Genomic DNA, 19,917 nt, shown 5'->3' with positions numbered 1-19,917 from the left:
TCTCGGACTGCGCTCTGGGCAACTGCCCCTCCCTAGCGAAAACTCTGCTTGTATGTCATTCATTTTAAAGCTTTTTATTTTATTTTTCCTTCTAAACGTTGTAACGTAGAAACCAAGAGGGACGTTAGCACGTTACTATATATAACACGATATTACTTCGTAAAATCGCTGATTGCAATAACCTGCTGTCTTCTAGTCAGATAATTATTGGCCTTTCGTTAAGCAGCTGATTCTAGTGTTAGATGTTGTGTGCTTTATCTTGCCGCCAGAGGGGCTAAAACACGATATCTATTTAAACAGATAAAACCTTTTTCTGCTAATCGAGTCATCGACTTGGTTGAATACGGAAATCCGATCAACAGTTTCGAATGTCGTGTTTAGTGTATTTATTGGAACGTGAGGTGTCGACATGTTTCAAATGCTGTGTATAGTTTATATGAATTAGAACGTCTTGTGTAGTTTGTATATATATTGGAACGTTAGGTATAGTTCATACATTAAAACATTATACATGCATATTCAATACAGATTAGTTTTTTGGATATGTGAGATCAGTTCATTAGGTGGAGGAAACGTTTTGGAATGGATGTTTTATGTAGGAAAGGGACTGACATGTTTGTAAGGGGTATTAACTCAGGGGAAGTTGTAAACCAGGAAGAAATAGAGATGAGGGCAAAGATAAACTAAATGAAGAAAACTATATGTCAAGGAAAGTTTAGCGTAGTAAATCAATATAAAAGTATTCATAAGGATATGCTTAGTTTTTACCATTTTAATGCTGGAAGTATAAGATATAAACTAGATGACATTAGAGCACTGGTAGGAATAGAATGTTTTAATATAATGGGAATGACTAAAACATGGTGAAATGTAGACGATTTTGATGACAGAAATTTCTTTGAAAGACATAGTTATACGTTATTTAATAGTAAATAGTGGAGAAGTGATGCTATATGTAAAGTGTGAGTTGAAGTTGAGATAATAACAAGCTGATTGGATCCATTTGGGTCTCTGTTAGTGGATATCAAAGGGAAATGCTCTTAGTAAGAATACGTTAGAGACCATCAGATGAAAGTGATGAAATCAATGACAAACTTTACAAGGATATTAAGGTTTCAACTGTTAATGAAATCATAGTTTTGTGTGGTTTTAATTTCAGACATATTGATTGGGAAATGCTAGAGACAAACCATGAAGGAGGAAGGTTTCTGGAAACTGTTTAAGATGAATTTCTTCACCAGTTGGTTGAGGAACCTACTATAAATAATGAACAATTGATAGATGAAAAAGTTGAACAACACAATTACGTAAATTATGAGCTTCTTAAAATAAAATTATGAAGTTTAAAGAATGATAAAGATCCTGGGCCAATTAGTATTTCTAGAAGGGATTTAAAGGATGTCAAGGATTGGATATGTGAGTCACTTTCCATGAAAAGTAGACAAGTACCAACAGATTGTAAATTAGCTAATGTTACTTCTTTCCTCAAAGGAGATAACAGGAGTTGTCCCATTAATTATAGGCCAATTGTGGGAACGGTTTTGGAAAGTCTGGTAAAAGATACTTTGTAAAATTATTTTTAAAAAGTTTATAATTTTATTTGATAGTCAACATAATTTCACCAAGGAAAATGTTTTGACATACTTACGTAGGTAAGAGTAAGGGTGTAGATTTTGTATATCTGGATTTTCAGAAAGCATTTGACAAAATGTCACATAAAAGGCTTGTAAAGAAACTTATTTCTCTAGGTATGGGGGTTAAGTTAACTAATTGGACAGAAGAGTGGCTTGAAGGAAGAAAGCAGAGGGTTGTTATAATGGAGTTCAATCAAATTGGATTAATGTCACAAGTGGGGTACCTTAAGGCTCGGTCTTAGAACAATTGCTATTTTTAAATTACATTAATGACATGTATACTGGTGGCCAAAATCATAAGGCCAATGAACATAAAGAAAAAATATACATTTTGCGTTGTTAGACTCAACCACTTATTTGAGAAGAGCTTCGAAAGAAGAAAATAAGAAAAGGAAATATAAAAATAAAAACCTTTTTAGCATTTAATAGGGAAAATGTAAACACTATGAAATTAGTCTAGATACTAGCTGGTCAAAAGTTTAAGACCATACTGAAACGAAGCGTTAATCGGTAAACACGTAACGAAATTTAGTCATTTGTGTTCAAGCATTAGCGTTGTCAACATCTTCCACTGAAATCTCCTGTGTTACATTGGGTAAAGACATGGCAAAGGTTAAAAAGTTGACAGAATTTGAACGTGGTAGAATTGTCGAGCTGCAAAAGCAAGGTCTCTCTCAACGTGCTATCGCTGGTGAGATCGGGCGTAGTAAAACTGCTGTTGCAAATTTTTTAAAAGACCCTGAGGGATACGGAACGAGAATTTCAAGTGGTCGGCCCAAGAAAATTTCGCAGGCGTTGAACAGAAGGATTCGACGGATTGTCCGGCAAGACACCACCCGATAGTCGAACCAGATTAAAGCCCTAACGAACGCAGAATGCAGCTCAAGAACAATAAGACGGCATCTACGAGAGAAAGACTTTAAAAACCGTAAACGTCTTCAAAGGCCACGCCTTCTTCCACACCACGAAACAGCTTGGTTAAACTTTACTGAAAAGCACCAAACATGGGACGTAGAAAAGTGGAAGAAGGTTTTGTTTTCTGATGAGAAAAAATTTAACCTGGATGGTCCAGATGGCTTCCAATGTTACTGGCACCATAAAGATATCTCACCGGAGACATTTTATACACGACACAATGGAGGAAGTTCCATCATGATCTGGGGTGCTTTCTCCTTCAGGTTATACAGGGGCGTAAAACAGCAGCTGGCCACATTGGCATGTTGGAGAGAGCATCCTTATTGACTGAATGCCCTCGTTTTTGTGGAAATGACTAGATCTTTCAGCAGGACAACGCTGCAATCCTCAATACTCGCAGGACAAAGGACTTTTTCATGGCGAATAACGTAATTCTTTTGGACCATCCAGCGTGTTCGCCCAAATTGAACCCCATTGAAAATGTTTGGGGGTGGATGGCAAGGAAAGTCTATATAAATGGACGTCAATTCCAAACAGAGCATGATCTTCGTGAAGCCATCTTCACCACTTGGAATAAAATTCTAGCCAGCCTTCTGCAAACGCTTATAACGACCATGCCAAAGCGAATGTTTGAAGTTTTTTGCAATGACGGTCGTACAACTCACTACTGAGAAGACCTCTTGTTGGGCATTTCCTACCCTGTTTAGGACTTTTTTTTGGTATGGTCTTAAACTTTTGACAAGCTAGTATTTAGGCTAAGTTCATAGTGTTCACATTTTCCTTACTCAAATAAGTGGTTGAGTCTAACAAAGCAAAATGCGTATTTTTTCTTTATGTTCATTGGCCTTAATATTTTGACCAGCAGTGTGTTAAGGAATGGTTAATAAATTATTTAAATTTGCTGTTAATATTAAGGTCTTTGGTGTTACTGACTGTGAAGAGGATGCTGCTGATTTACAAAAGGATTTATACCATTTAGTGAATAGTGAAAATAAATGGCAGATGGGTTTTAATTATGATAACTGTAAGATACTGCATATGGGTTATCATAATTTGGATTTTAAGTATAATTTATTTGGAAATAACCTTAACAGTGTCATGAAAGTGAAGGGTCTTGATATAATGGTTGATCAGTCTCTTAAACCATCCAAGCAGTGCGTTGTTACTAATGGTAGGGCAAATAGGATTTTAGCTTGTATCTACAGGAATATTGAATAAAAGTTTAAATAGGTTATAATTTCATTTTATAGGTCACTGGTTAGGCCACATTAGGAGTATTGTGTTCAGTCTTGGTTTCCTTACTTTAGGAATGACATTGAACTGTTTGAAATAGTCCAAAGGAAGATTACTGAAATGGTACCTGGGATGGAGGAGTTGTCATATAAGGAGAGGTTGAGATCTTAACAATTTTCTCTTGAAAAAAGACGAGTTAGAGGGGCCTGATTGAAGTGTTTAAGATATTAAAAAGAACTGAACTAAACCAAGATTCTAGCATTGTAAGCTTACAGACATAGCTGTGCCACTGGGGAAGCAGAAAGCTTGATAGATATATAAATAATAAGGTCTCTATTTTTTAAATTTATTTATTTAATAGTTTTAGTTTGGCTTAGAGGATTGGACAACAGAGATGGACCAGTAGGCCCCTCGTTGTCTCTAAACATTATGCTATGTTACGTTAAACAATTCCAGACCAAGTAACATCATATTATCCCGTTTTAACAATTCCAGAGTAAATATCATTGAAGTGTCACAATTAAACAATTCCAGACAAACTAACATTGAACTGTCACGATTAAACAATTCCATGCAAAATAACAGTTAAAGAATTCCAGATAAAGGATGATCTAAACAACAACCTTAAGCACTTGTTCACAAATATCCTGTCCTGTGGTTGTGGAGGAAAGGCTTGCCATATCTAAAACTCTTCGAAAACATCAAAGCCTGCAGTAACAGCTCTGATGAAAATGACAAGTTGGATGTGTCATTGATATCAGTGCTTTCATCCAAAGCCAGACTGAAAGCTTCACACGAATTCAATCTCTTTCTTTCAAAGTTTCTTTGATGTCCTCTGAAAGATCTTTTGTCCTGCGTGAGACAGTAAAAGGGAAAGGCTAGTTTGCTCCACCAAATATTTTTTCTCTGGACATGCATATTCTGTGAATATTGTTAAACAATTTTAATAATATTCTCCATCACTGAAAGGTTTTCCCTTTTCTGCCATACATTCACAAAGCTTAAAACTCAGTTTTGTCACCAGTTCTGAATTTTTCTTGAAAGTGGTAAAACACCTTGTTGCTTTTCAATGGATGTTTTAAAATGTTCAATTTTGTCCTTTTCGTGCCTGACCAACAATTCCAGATCAAAATAACATTAAACTGCTACGTTCAGAAAATGTCAGAATACGAGTCAGTGGACTCTGCAGATGGCCCGATGTGGCTTTGCTGTACGAAAACACACACACACATACACATTGTATGTTTGCATTCAAGTTGGCCCGGCATGGCCAAGCGTGTTAAGGCGTGCGACTCTAATCTTAGTGTCGCAGGTTCGAATCATCGTCACATCAAATATGCTCGCCCTTTCAGCTGTGGGGGCTTTATAATTTTGGGTCAATCCCACTATTCGTTGGTAAAAGAGTAGCCCAAGAGATGGCGATAGGTGGTGATGACTAGCTGCCTTCCCTCTAGTCTTACACTGCTAAATTAGGGAGGGTTAGCGCAGATAGCCTTCACGTAGCTTTGCGCGAAATAAAAAAAAACAAAAATCAATACATTCAAAATAAATGTTCAATTGTTTCACAAAATTTACCACAAAAACAACAAACGTCATTATAAATTAGATTCACAGTCTTGAGCTTGGTATTAGTCTGATTTATATATATGGTAACAGATAATCTATAGGGGCCATTGTGTTTTATTTATACTATTAATATAAATCCCGCCACATATATCGCCACTATGGAGCACCAACAGAATTAAAAAGAAAATACCAGGCAATTTTCACTCTATCATTACTCAGTTGATTTTGAAGGGATTTATAAATAACTTTAACACAGATACTAGAAACGTCAAATAACTTATTATTTAGTGCAACATAAATTTTGTGCGATAACTCCCCGTGTTCCACTGAATATATAGAACTCTCAATCGTCTCTCTCTGACATACGGGGGTATAGGACCTCGAAATGCTTGAAAATATCGTTCAACGCTATAAACAGCCAGGATATACCACAGAATCGACAGTATTGACGAATTAATACCTTACCTTTAGGCCCGGCATGGCCAGGTGGTTAAGGCACTCGATTCGTAATACGAAGGTCACGGGTTCAATCTCTGTCGCACCAAACATGCTCGCCCTTTCAGCTGTGGGGGCGTTATAATGTGACGGTCAATCCCACTATCCGTTGGTAGAAGAGTAGCCCAAGAGTTGGCGGTGGGCGGTGATAACTAGCTTTCTTCCCACTAGTCTTACACTGCTAAATTAGGGGCGGCTAGCGCAGATAACCCTCGTTAGCTTTGCGTGAAGTTCAAACCAAACTAGATGGAGATCACTGCGTTCCCGGCATGGCCAGGTGAGTTAAAGTGTTCGACTTGTAATCTTAGGGTCGCAGGTTCGAATTTCGGTCACAACAAACATAGGTGGTGATTGGTGATGACTAGCTGCCTTCCCTCTATTTTTACATTCCTAAATTAGGGATGGCTAACGCAGATAGTCGTTGAATAGCTTTGCGCGAAATTCAAAACAAACAACCATAACGTTCAGGTAGTTATCCTTCATTTATGAACACTTAAGAGTTCGGATAACGAAATATTGGATTTACAAAACGTATATTAAATACTGCATTATATTTATTAAAAATTATGAAGAACAAAAATTAAAAATAATATTAATTGTTAAAAGAAAAATTAAAACGCAAAGGGGGCACCCGGGATTGAACCGGGGACCTCTCGATCTGCAGTCGAATGCTCTACCACTGAGCTATACCCCCATGATAGTAAAATTGTATAATAATTTTATTTAATAAAGTACTATAGGTTTTTCACTGTTTTTCTTTTTTTTTTATTATATTAAAATACTTATAGTGATACTATAGTTTATTTATTCGCTACTGTTTAGATACTTTCAAATAACTCTAACTAACATCTAGAAATACTTTCACAAGTCATTGTTAGGCCTAACATGAGGTAACACCAGTGTAACTTTGAAGTTCTATTACGGTTTTAAAATTTCCAGTGGTCCACTACTTTAGGTTTAATGTCTTAAAAAAAAAGTGATAAGCATTAATGGTACTTTAGAGGACCTTAAAAATAAGGCATTCTATATGGCCATGAGGACAATATTTAACTCACAGTAACTGTAGGTAATAAGTAAGTTTATATTCTAGAGCAGGTGTCTCCAAACTAAGACCCACGAGCCTTATACGGCCCTCGAGGTCATTTTATCCGGCCCGCCAGCAGCTAGCCTCTACGAAGAGAACAAACACCATGATGTTTCAACCCTTGTTAGTACAACGTACAGTGAGACTAAAAAACAACACACTTAGTTTGTGCAGCGATCAGTGGAAGTTATGTGAAACTGGAATAAAATAATTAAAACAGGTGTATTCTTTGTCGAATGGGCTGGCATGGCGAGGTGGTTAAGGCACTCGACTTGTAATCCGAGAGTTGCAGGTTCGAATCCCCTTCACACCAAACATGCTCGCCCTTTTAGTCGTGGGGCGTTATAAAGTCACGGTCAATCCCCCTATTCGTTGGTAAAAAAGTAGCCCAAGAGTTGGCAGTGGGTGGTGATGACTAGCTGCCTTCCCTCTAGTCTTACACTGCTAAATTAGGAACGGCTAACGCAGATAGCCCTCGAGTAGCTTTGCGCGAAATTCAAAAATAATCTTTGTTGAATAGAATAAATATAGATGCATATCTATTTAATTTTGTATGTAACATTGAAAATTGCTTCGCAAGATTAAATGATATTTTTTTTAAAATCAGTTTTCTTGGATGTTTATGAGAAGAAAACAGGTTTAAAAATATATATTTCCATATTTAACTATATTACGGTTTTTTATCGATTTGGTATATTTGTTGACAAAAATCACATTTTAAACTTGTACTTTTTTTCGCTTCCCTCTCCACACAATAATAAAAGTACTGTAATAGGTGGCATCAAAATAATGCCTGGTAGTCTTAGCAACGAGAATCACAAACGCTTGGCTTATCCGAAAATACTATTTACGAAATTCATGTATCAAACGCTTCCAGCTTGAAGTTGAAGTGGATTTAATTGTTTACGTAACATTTAGCCAATAAGAAGTTGTTTACAGAAGATACACCAAAAATATTTACACCTTTAAAAATAACATAATATAGTAAGTAAAAAAGTTAATTATGAGTCTCACAGTTCTTTGTATTAGCCATTAAATTGATTAGTCCTATTTCTGTTTGGTGTTAGTAATAGTAGTTAAACTTAATTTAGTTTTAAGATGTTAAGTAAACTAAGGCTTCTGTCATTAAGATTGTTAATATTACAAATTTTAATAGTCTTGTTAGTGGTACATGTGGATTAATTAATATTTTGCTGTAACTCTTTACATAACTATTTTCCCCTACCTTGAAATAATAATAAAAAAGTTAAACGGGGAGATTAGAGACAAAATCTACTTAATGGCCATTCAGCATTACTATATTAACTCGAAACGAAATATTGGTTGGATTTTTACCTTTTTTATGTAATTAACTTTACTGGTTAATTCAATGAAGCACAACGTTATTTTCTTGGACAATACAGTTTTTTTTTCTTTCATAATTCATGTTTGATATCTGTAAGTGTATTCAGATATACCCCACTTTTGAAGCCTTTGATATCTGGTAAATATTTTCTGCTCATTATTGTTAGATATATGAGATGAGGCATGCTAAGTTCGTGGCTGTTTTAAATATATTTTGTTTCTTTATATATACATGGTGGAGGAAAAGGAATGTATTACTGGTAATCTTAATGTTTACTACTGATTACTTTGTGGTCATTATATCATAGGTTACAATATTTTTAAAATTTTGTTTTAGACACAGTAACTTAGATGTTACAGAGTCAAATAGCAGGGGTTAATGATCTCCTGAAGTTATTTAGGATAGACCTCTATACTGAATGGCCAGAGAGACAACTTGACATGCTGACACTTTATTTTTAATCACTAATGAGTATGTGGTTACAAGAGTTGAAGTGTGGAAGAGTGACCATTGGGTAATTATGTTTGAAGTTTTGTTATATAAAGTGACCCAAAATAATAAATATTTGTTTCTAATGTTTAGAAATGAGTTGCCACTAGCACAATTCATTGTTAGTGAATTGGTGCAATTAGGCAAAAGGTAAGATGGAACAGATTTGAGAAATGTTTAAAATTAATTGGCTTTTTGTTCAAGACAAGCATATTCTCAAGAAAGTGGTAATATTTAATGAAATAACGTTAGGATTATGACAACTATAGTTGATAATCGCTTGAATTGTGGGTATTTTAGAATGAATGGAAGAATCACAGGGAAGAGGAAGAAGACGAAGTTTATTTGAAATTGCACGACCACTCAAGCAGAAGACTGGAACTGTCCAAGTTGTCAGTATTCCTCCAGTTCCTTCAGAAGAACAGCTGTCCAAACATAAGGTGTTTAGAAATGTGTGATCAATCTAATTAAGAACCGTGTATAACTTTTCTATATTTGTATGGTTAGAAGGTTATAATTTGAGTTGTTTTAAGTTTATCATAGTTCCTCTTTGCTATTGTATCAGGCTACATGAGTTATTCACTGATCATTATGTAAATAGAATGCTTATGTAGAGTGGTATCATTGGTACATTTTCTTAAGATATTGATTTATTATTTTACTTCGGACATTGGTATTTAATTATTTTTATGACAGAACATAACACTGAAGGAACCTTTTGATCCATCTAGACTGTCCTTTACATAACATTAAATTAAACAATAAAAACTTCAGTTTCATTCAAATACTGAATATTGGTCTTTCCTTTAGATTTTTAAATTAATTGTGTCTATCACATCCAAAGGCCAACTACCCTTTTAGAAAAATAAAGTTATCTTTACAGTAGATGACCCCTATCCTGCCAAAATTTGTACTTGTGTTATCTAATCTCACCATTCTCATTATTAAATAATAATAAAAAAGTATAAACACAGTCAATTTCCTTAAGAATCTTAAATATCTTGGTCAAATCCCCCTAACGTTTTTTTCAAGAGAAAACAAGGTCAGAAAACTTAATCTATTCTCTTACAACAACCTCTCTATCCCAGGTATCATCCTTGTCGTCCTCCTGTGAACCTCAAGGAAACCAAAAGATATTATTAATTTGATTACAGGAATATTACTTTTTTTACAGTGTCTTCCAATATAAGAAGGCCATAATGTGTAAAAGAAATATAGATAAAAAATCTGTATTGGTTACAAATGTGTTAGGACAAACCTTTATTTCTCTAACTTTCTGCTCACCATCTTAGTCTGTGTGATATTTCTTTTCTTCTTATCTTAATTTGTCTGATAGCTCTTTCAGTTAACTGTACAAATATTTTCCTTTGTTTAATAATTACAAACATTCAAAACAGCAATAACACTTGGAATGCAATTTTTTGATCAACCATTTTTAAGTGGTTAATTGTTTTATCTAAGTTTTTCTTACTAAGCGTGTGAGTCATTGTCTGTAGTTGAATCTTTTAAGCAACTTTGATTTGGTCTTTTCAGTGAAATTTTCTTAAATAATGTAGAAAATAAAATATTAATCTGAAAATCATCCACTCAGCATCCGCAGTCACATTAGTTGAATAACCAGTGAGTTGTATAACATAAAAATGATTAAGTGTGGTTGTACTCAACAGTAGGGATGAATCAACAAGGTTTCTAAATAATTCACACCAAAATTTTGAATTTTGTGCAAAGCTACATGAGGGCTATCTGCATTAGTCGTCACTAATTTAGCAGTATAAGACTAGAGGAAAGGCAGCTAGTTAGCCATTACCAACCACTGCCAACTTTTGGGCTGCTCTTTTACCAATAAAACTGATTGAAGGTATAATTTAGTAACCCAGCCATCCCGTCATCATCAGATATTAGCTTTACTTTGCCATCCCTCAAAGGCTTTATTCCCATCCTAAAATTCTTTTATCTCTCATATATTTTAAAAAATCCTTATGTATGGCTTATACATTTGCATACCTTTTTTTTATGCCATTTTGATTTTCTAATGCCGTACTTGACCAGTTCACTTGATCCTCTAAGTCTCTTGTTGTAGTAGTCAGCTTCTTCAACTTATAATGCTTCAGTTTTATCTGTTATACACCCTTGTGCAAATTAATTGAAAGAAATCGTCATTTTACAACATTTTCAACATGGCAGCCAGTGTAGTCTTGCTGGACCCGCTGATTTCCTTTAATAGCCATTTTTTCACACAGACAGCCTCATTAGCTGTGTTTTGCAGTACGGTCGATCTATTTTTAGGATATATAACGAAATTTTGAGGAATATTACGTCATTCACAAGGGCAAGGAGACCAGTAAAAAAACAACTTCTTACCAACTCAACGAAGAAAAATCGGTATCAATGGGATCTGAAATACAAGAACTGGACACAAGAACAATGGAGGAATGTGTTATTCAGTGACGAGACTCATTTCTTCATACAGGGTCAAAGAAGTATGCTTGTTCGCAGATCTCCAGATGAGAAACTTCAAGAATCTCACATTAATCAGTTCGTAAAACATCCCTCGAAGAAGATGTTTTGGGGCTTTTTCAGCTACTATGGCATTGGAGACTTAAATATCATAGAAGGTATGATGTGAGGACCACAGTACATCGAAGTTTTGCATAGAAGAGTCGTTCCAGAATCGAAAAAGAGATTTCCAGATGAATCTGGCATTTTTCATTAAGATCTGGCTCCGTGCCACACATCGAAACTTGTGAAGAATTTTATGACTACAATGCGAATAAAGGTGCTGGACTGGCATGGAAACTCTCCAGACTTAAATCCTATTGAAAATCTTTGGGCGATTTGTAAAGAAAGACTTCGGGGAAAAGACTGTACTACGGAAGATAAGCTAATTGAGGTTTGGTACCACGATCCAAAAATTAGCAAAGATTGCAGTCAACTAGTGGACTCAATGTCAAAGCGGATTAATGATCTTCTGAAAAATACAGGTGGTCATATCATGTATTAATTTGTGAGTAATTTTTGGATTCTCAGAAATGAAATGCAAAAAATTGAAAAAATCGTAATTTTCCATCTTGTTTCAATTAATTTGCACAAGGGTGTACTCTTTGTGAGGCAATATGTACTTATTGCAGCCATTATTTGTTTCTGTAAGGAACATGTCTATTTTGAATATTTGAACGTCCATCTTTTTAAAATTTTCCACATTTTATCAATACTTCCAATTAATTCAGTTGCCAGTTCACAACAGATAGTTTGCCTTTTGAATATTTGTGACCAGAATCTTATTATTCCCATCTATGATGGAGTAAGCAAAACTTTACCAATTTCATTTAGAATTTCTAATTTGAATTACAGCCTTTCATTAATTTGATTTCCTCTGTTTATCAAACTACTAGATTTGAGACATCTGTTCCAAAGTCTGTGATGTGGTTTGTCTAACAGGACTGTTCCTCACCTAATGTTCAGATTCTGATACTTAATCACAGTTTTGTCATTATGATAATAACCAAGGCTTACTGTGTACCATGGATATACCATGCTTTCTCTAACAAAACTTACATTCCTATGTGGATCTTATTGAATATGATATGTTTTACACTGTGTCTGAAACTTTGAGAGGTTCACTATTATATTTGTAGGAGGTATCTTACTGTCTTTCAGTGGTGACTGGAGTTACTTAGACAGTAAGGAATGATACCACCACTGTATATTATGTGGTTGGTTCTGTTCCTGCACCTTATGTTGATCTTACCCTGTCATTGTCTGTCTTTTACAAACTTTTCCCACAATCAACTTTTGCTTCTGGTTCTTCTATCTCTGAGTGGGACCAGTTAATGCCTTCTTTTATTATTTTGTTGCTTTTATGACTCAGATATATGATGTATTTTTTTGCTTGAGTCATTTCCTGCTGGTTTTTAGGATTTATACATTCATCCCAACTCATAAGTTATTTTTCCCCTTATCACCTATTTGTTGGATTCTTTCAGCCTATGCTTCATGTTTACTTTCAAATTCCATGACTTTAAGCTTCCTTTGTTGTTGGATGTTTTCTTTATTTCTAGTGTTACAATCCCTTGAGTCTTTTATCCTCAACCTGCTCTTCTTTTTGAGATCTTTTGGGTTCTTGATAACACCATATGGTTGTGGAGTTTAAAATTTAATGGAGTATTGGCTGCAATGCAGACAAAATATTTAGGACAATGTAGTATTTCTGTGGATTTATTCCAACTTTATGAATCCTTTTATTGATGCATTTATGATTCTCTTTCACACCAAACTTCCACTTTTTTGTTTAGGGTCATATTTGATGACCCTAATGATATTCCCTTGATAGTCTTGGTTGGTCCACTCTATTTCTATATGCTAACACCCTTATGCAGTTTCTTCCCAGGAAGCAGTCTTTAATTCACAAATGCTCCTTGCCAGGTTCTTTTCTTTGCCTCACTTTGGACAGCTGATTCCTGCTCTTCCTGCAGACAGCTGATTCCTGCTTTTGGGACCTCTGTGTCTTCTTGTTCTGGAGGTCCTTTTCTTACATCAGCTTCAGATGCCCATCTTTTATCTTCATGTGTTGAATTTGTTGGGTTTCTCACAAATTGTTCAGGATTTTTCAGGTATAATAGCCCATATTCTTGCTCATTTTGTTGGCCATCTGTCATTGCACTTGAATAATTTTTGATGCTGGTCTGTTCATCATTCCTTTCCTCTATGTTGTTTGGCTCTTTCTTATCTTACTCTCTTTTTTTTTTCTTCGGTTTTGATAGCAGTCTTTTCATTTCATCAATCATCATTAACAGAGCAGCTTTGTCAGCAACCTTCCACAATTTCTCTGGTCTTTTTTCCTCCAGTTCTTATACACCTATTCTGTGCCTTTTTAATTAGTTGTCTTCCTCTTCCAACTCTTCTTCTAAATTGGAACCTCTGTTCAGTTTTCAAGGCTCTTTGTATTTGATCCTCATATTACATTTACCTTGCCATTAATTTTCTCATAACATATTTCTTTATCTTCTCACTTTTGGAAGATGTTGCTATGATATTTTTTGCCTTGATCCATATTGCACCTCTCCCCACAGGGACATGATGATTTTCTTTCCAAACCATTCCTTATTCCCAATACTTCTGCTGCTTAATTGGATAATTTATAATTTTAGGTTTTCTCTAATCACCTTTCTTATCTTTATGATCATTCAGACCCTGATCATTGTCTTTGTTTTTTCAGTCAGTTTGCTGTTATCTGGTTTGCACTTCTTCTTTTTAAGGTATTCTGCTTATTTCATTTTCTATGGTATTTCTTTTTTTCTGGTGACTTACTTCTTCTACCTTCACTAGTCGGGTTATACATCTCTTTTAGCTAACAGCAAGGATGTATATGATTCTAACACCTTTGCATCACATTACTTAAACCACATTGCAGTTCTATCTCACCCCAGTTGCTATCCTCCAATATCTCCAGTGGCTCTAAATAGGCAAGTTGTTGATTATTTCTTTATTTCTCAGAAAATACAGTGACATCAAACTACAAGAAATAAATACCAATATATATATATCTATACATTGGAATCCACCATGTAGTCTTTGTTGCCTTATGGGGTATAATTTTTTTCTCCTAAAATATGTAACAAGTAAAGGGTAATAGACAGTGCTAATCTCATCTGACTGTACTTAATTCCCCATTGTTGAGATGGGTTTTTTTTGCAAGAATGCATTGTATTTTATCTCTCAAGCCATAGTATTTCTTTAGTTAAAGATGCTTCTCTCATACAACTAGTTTTTTGTAAAGATATTTGTTGAAACAAATGCCACCTTTTTGATCTTCTATAGAATTCAAATCTAGCAAATGACAATTTAATTTTGAAACATGTACAAGTGGTATTATTTAAAATGTTTTGTCACATGCATGTTTCTCCAATTTTTGTAAGCTAAGTTTATTTAAGGCAAACCTTGATAGTATTGATCTACTTTGTATATTTTTAGGTAAAGTATGAAAACACCTATCAGCTTGAGCCTGATTCCAAACTTCACATCAGTAAGATTGCTTCCATTTTACGACAGGTTTTGTCACAGCACTTAGAAAAGGCTTGCTACAATCCTCTGACGAGCAGTTTGCTTTGTAAAGTTATTGCAAATGACGTTGAGCAAGAAGTTAAGAAACTTGGGTATAAAAGGTTAGTGATAGTAATGCATTCACTGCATAAATTATACAAGTAGATATGATTAGTTTACACAGTTGAAGATGCATTTGTGGCTCTCTAACTGCACACATATATGTGTGTGTAGTATCCAACAGGTGAATGACACTCTTTATTAATTTTGTTTTCAAACTCATTGTTAAACCTTCAAACCTATCACATTGTTATAATGATTTGTGTGGCTGGGAAAGTAAATGTAAATTCCAGTCCATATATTGATAACAATGGTATTTTATTCTTTCATCTGTATGTTGTATGTATAACTAATGTTAGTCTTAACTTCATGAAGATGTAATATCTCAACAGGAATTCAGTTACTAATTTTTTTCGTACACAACACTTGTTATATTTCATATTACTGTGTTGCAAACACAACTCAAAATTTACAAAAATAAACCAAATATCTGTCTCACAGTAACTTACAGAAATTACAGATTTATTCAATGAGTAATACAATAATTAGTTGTTCATCTATGCTAATATACCTGTATTGTTCTGATCAAAGTGGTCCAGGTTGCATTAAAAATCTGCAATAATGCTGACCACACTGTTTGCAAAACATCAATTTTTCTCTCTTGCTTTGTAGTCATTTATCCTCTACATAGATAGAGCCACTTGTTAATCATGGTTTCCCTTTTTTGGCAATATGAAATAAAATAAGTTTTTAATATATATATACACACACACACTTTTGATGTATGATGAAAGCTATAACAAAAAGCACATACTTATTTTTTTCCATATTAATAAATTTCTTGCTAAGTATCAGTACATCACTTTTTGTTAACTGATTGCACCACACACTTGTACCTGAACTTCAATAATCCTTTAATAGCACTTGAATAAATTATTTTAGAGCAAGAGAATATGGAATTGGTTGGCCTAGTTATAAGTGTATTTCAGAATGGCGTAGATTAAACTATGTTTATATATCAAAGCCAGTTCTTTTATTTGAATATTTATCATACATTCTCTTACGTTTCCATAAATTTACTGCCTCCTCCACATTTGAGGGCAAATCATTTAAAAGGTCAACTATTCTCATAGAGAAATAAAACTGTCTTAACATACCCTGCCAAAATGTATATTTCTGTCCCATACTCTTACCATTCTCTACATTAAATATGAAAAAGACAATGCATTAATACTGTTAATTCCCTTAAAAAATTTTATATTCCTCTATCTCCTTTAATTCTACTTTTCCTCAAAAGAAGACACTTTCAGAGATCTTAACCTGTTCTTGTATGATGACCATTCAACTCAATTTATCATCTTAGTATATTTGTATCAAAATATGTTTTTCAATAAATTTTTTTTTCCTTGTAACTTTTTTATTTTACATTTCAGATACAAATTTGTGTGTATGGTGACCATTGGCCAGAAGCAGAATGCAGATATTACAATAGCAAGTCGTTGTTTATGGGATCCTCAGAGAGATAACTTTGTAACAGAAGTATTTGAAAACCTGGATTTCTATGCTGTTTCAACTGTATTTGCAATTTATTACGAGTAACAAAATGATAGAAAAAAGTGGAATTGAGAAACATGTGTTTGTACATCTGGCTTATGTTTTGATTGATAAATGTACAGGATATTAATGTTGTAGAAAAGTACTTAGTAAGTATGAAATATAACTGTCTGTTTAGTGATGTTGCTTGCACAGAGACTTGAAAGTGCTGGGAATATTGTGGATGATAAAATTTTGTAGAAACAGTGTTGTATTTGTACAGTGATTTACAAAATTATGATTTTTTTGTAACACCCAATAAATCCCACTTGACTGTTTGCCTGTTATTAATAAACATGTAGGTCAATCACTGTAGAGTGACTGGTCAGTATGGTTCTTTCATTTAGAATTTATTGCATTTACAAACTGAATTTGGTTTTACAGATTCTTACGGTAAAGTATGTACTAATAATCTGTTGGTTTAAACTTGTAAAACATTCCACAAATAGTGAAAAAATATGTCATTAATAAATTATCATGTGAAGTAGTAATTTATTAATGGCATTTTTTTGTCTCCATTCATAGGATGTCTTACAAGTTTAGAATAACAAATTATTAGTACATACTTGAGCACAACACACTAGTTATTCAGCTCAAAGTGTGTTAAAATTACATCATCCATTATTAAAAAAAGTCTTGTCACTATGGTCTACAAGTAAACTGTACAATAATTATACCATACTTATCTATCTCAATAGTTATCAATACTCCAGTCAATTAAAAGTTGATGTTCTTAAGCTGAATTTAACTGGTACAATTTACAGTTTATTTAAACCGCTTACATTTATTATACAAAATAAAATGCTAAGGTACTTGTTATCAAAAGGAACATTATACATAAAAACTCAACTCTTTGTAAGGCACAAAAGTGGTACAAGTTCAAATTTGGGTAAAAAAATGTACCAGAAAATGGCTAGTTAGAAGTATGGTTTTATGTAAATTTTAGATTTAGTTGTAGAATTAAAAATAGTGAAAATTAATAAAATTGAATGTTTTTTTGTTTTTTTTCTATTTCATAAAATATCTTACATGTATATAAATTTTATTTCTCCTTTTTAAAAACATTTAACAAAATTACACATGTACATGTTTGATATGCTATGCCCATGAAGTTTATTTAGTTTGGCGAAATTGTACATTGTGGCAATACTCACTTAAAATGATAAATCAGTTAGCTTTAGTATCTCTTATGAACTCGTAAAACATTTTGGTGTTGCTTTCAATGTTTATAAGTGCACATTGGAGAAATGTAGGCATTTTTAACAATGAAAGTTAGAAAAAAACAACCTGGCCTTTCTAGATCATTAAAAAAAAACAACTTTCTTTGTGTTAAGTAGTTTATTTAGTCTATTAATTAAATATTTTTATTTAGTTTTTCAATAGACTGTTATTTAATATTTGTTCTAAGATCATAATATAGTTATGATACTAACTATATTAGTATCTAAATAATTAAATTAATTATTAAAATTGGAAATTAATGACAAATTCATGTTGTTTTATGAATTGCCACAAGAAGAAATTAGAACAATTGTTAGGTTTAAAAAACAAATGCTTACTTTGAAGGAATACATTTACATACTTTGTTACTGAGATGGGAAGTGCTGACCATTACAATGACTTCACCTAACTAACCCCTGAATTGTTCTAAAACAATGTAAACTGGAGTTTATAGTTTGTAGTCCCTGTAATATACATGTATACGACATACTGGAAAAAAATATAAATGGAAAAGTTGTTGTGAGTCTTTGTGGTACACTAGCCTACACTATATAGTACAATGTGCATTTATATTCAAATGATAATTTTTTTCTCTCTATTTTTGATTATAACATCAATTTATTTTCTATATTTAAGATAGAAACTCTTTGTTGGCTTGGAAGAACTACTGCTGGAAGAGAATACATTATGTGGCTTGAGTGTGGGATGAATATTAACTTTGTTTTTCACTTATACTAAAATATCATCACATTGTATTTGTAACCTTTAAAGAACAAAGTTTCATTCAATTTCAACTCTTATAATCACCAATCAGTTATCTTACACTAAACCTATATACTTCTGTAAGTGTTAATTACTTCACCAATCAGTTACCTTACACTAAACCTATACACTTCTGAAAGTTTTAATTACTTCACCAATCAGTTATCTTAACTAAACCTATGCATTTCTGTAAGTGTTAAGTACTTCACCAATAAGTTATCTTAACTAAACCTATGCACTTCTGTAAGTGTTAACTACTTCACCAATAAGTTATCTTAACTAAACCTATGCGCTTCTGTAAGTGTTAATTACTTCACCAATCAGTTATCTTACACTAAACCTATACACTTCTGTAAGTGTTAACTACTTCACCAATAAGTTATCTTACACTGAACCTATATACTTTGTAAGTTTTAATTACTTCACCAGTCAGTTATCTTACACTAAACCTATATACTTTGCAAGTTTTAAAGTCCTTTCCACGTTAAAAGCGACCCAAAACTTGTATAAATGATAGACGTTTATAGTAGATATATATCTGGGTACAAACGCGCTTATCAAACATAGATCTGCAGGATAAAACGAACTTATCTACTGCAGAGGAAGTAGCGAATGAGAGAAAAGATCTGGTGTCTTTAGCGCGCTCCATTTTTTATACACCGAAATTCATGTTTTGGTAAAAAAATTAAAAAAAATAACGGTTCAGCTATTGTTGTTAATTTCACAGTACATAAACTACAGATTACTGAACACGAACGACCCTTGTTCTTTAAATAAACAGAGGTAGGGTAACTTGCACTTTGTTACTGCGATATCTTTTAATTAGAAAGTGTCAGTTACAAGTCCTGATAATAGGAATGTGTCGTTACTACGTCAATAAAGCTGTTTATTTTTCTAGTTCTTATAGCTTTCCAATAGGTCCGTATTATACAGTACATGTTACGCAATTAGTCGGCTCGTGTGATATACAAAGACAAATATTTGTGACATTCGAATATTTCGTGCTTTTCTGTCGATACTACAGTTATTTGTGATAGTTTTATGAAATCTACGTTAAATCTTTCCATTACCAACTCACAGATTAACACTTTCCATTATTAACCCACAGAGTTATAGGTTAACTCTTCCCATTACTAAACCAGATAGCTCTGAACTCACACTTTCGATTATTAAACTACTGAGCTCTGGGTAAATCTTTCCATTATTATTCCAAAGAACTCTAGGTTAACGCTTTCCTTCATTAACCCACAGAGTTATAGGTTAACTCTTTCCACTACTAACTCAGAGTTGTGGGATAACTTTTTCTATTACTAACCAAAATTGCTCTGGGTTAACTGTTTCCGTTGGTAGCCCACAAACTACTAAGTTAATTTAGTAAGATAACCTCTCGGTTAACTATTTTCGTTGTTAATCTAAGAATATTCGAGTTCTTCGTACTAAGCCTTTTAAAAGGATAGTTTTGTACTGTAGGTCTCACAGTG

The 19,917-nt window shown here is 33.6% G+C and overlaps 1 protein-coding gene and 1 non-coding gene across 3 annotated transcripts; one reads left to right on the top strand and one right to left on the bottom strand.

Moving 5' to 3' along the window:
* Window positions 1–6,465: 6,465 nt before the first annotated feature.
* Window positions 6,466–6,537, bottom strand: TRNAC-GCA (transfer RNA cysteine (anticodon GCA)). Its single transcript has one exon. It is a non-coding gene; the product is annotated as a tRNA-Cys (tRNA).
* On the top strand, window positions 6,501–16,770 carry LOC143239115 (dynein light chain Tctex-type 5-like). Of its 2 annotated transcripts, none has more exons than XM_076479955.1 (4): window positions 6,501–8,786; window positions 9,062–9,201; window positions 14,732–14,922; window positions 16,294–16,770. In XM_076479955.1, exons 2-4 carry the CDS (start codon window positions 9,067–9,069, stop codon window positions 16,457–16,459), a joined length of 492 nt encoding a protein of 163 aa, XP_076336070.1. In that variant the 5' UTR covers window positions 6,501–8,786; window positions 9,062–9,066; the 3' UTR covers window positions 16,460–16,770. The 2 variants fall into 2 exon arrangements, with proteins under 2 accessions (XP_076336070.1, XP_076336069.1); XM_076479954.1 differs by having other exon boundaries at window positions 7,716–7,911.
* Window positions 16,771–19,917: the final 3,147 nt, after the last annotated feature.

The sequence above is a fragment of the Tachypleus tridentatus genome, chromosome 13 (assembly GCF_004210375.1).
Source record: "Tachypleus tridentatus isolate NWPU-2018 chromosome 13, ASM421037v1, whole genome shotgun sequence".
NCBI lineage: Eukaryota > Metazoa > Arthropoda > Merostomata > Xiphosura > Limulidae > Tachypleus > Tachypleus tridentatus.
Note: the sequence above shows the minus strand (reverse complement) of the source record. Positions and strands in the feature narration are given on the sequence as shown.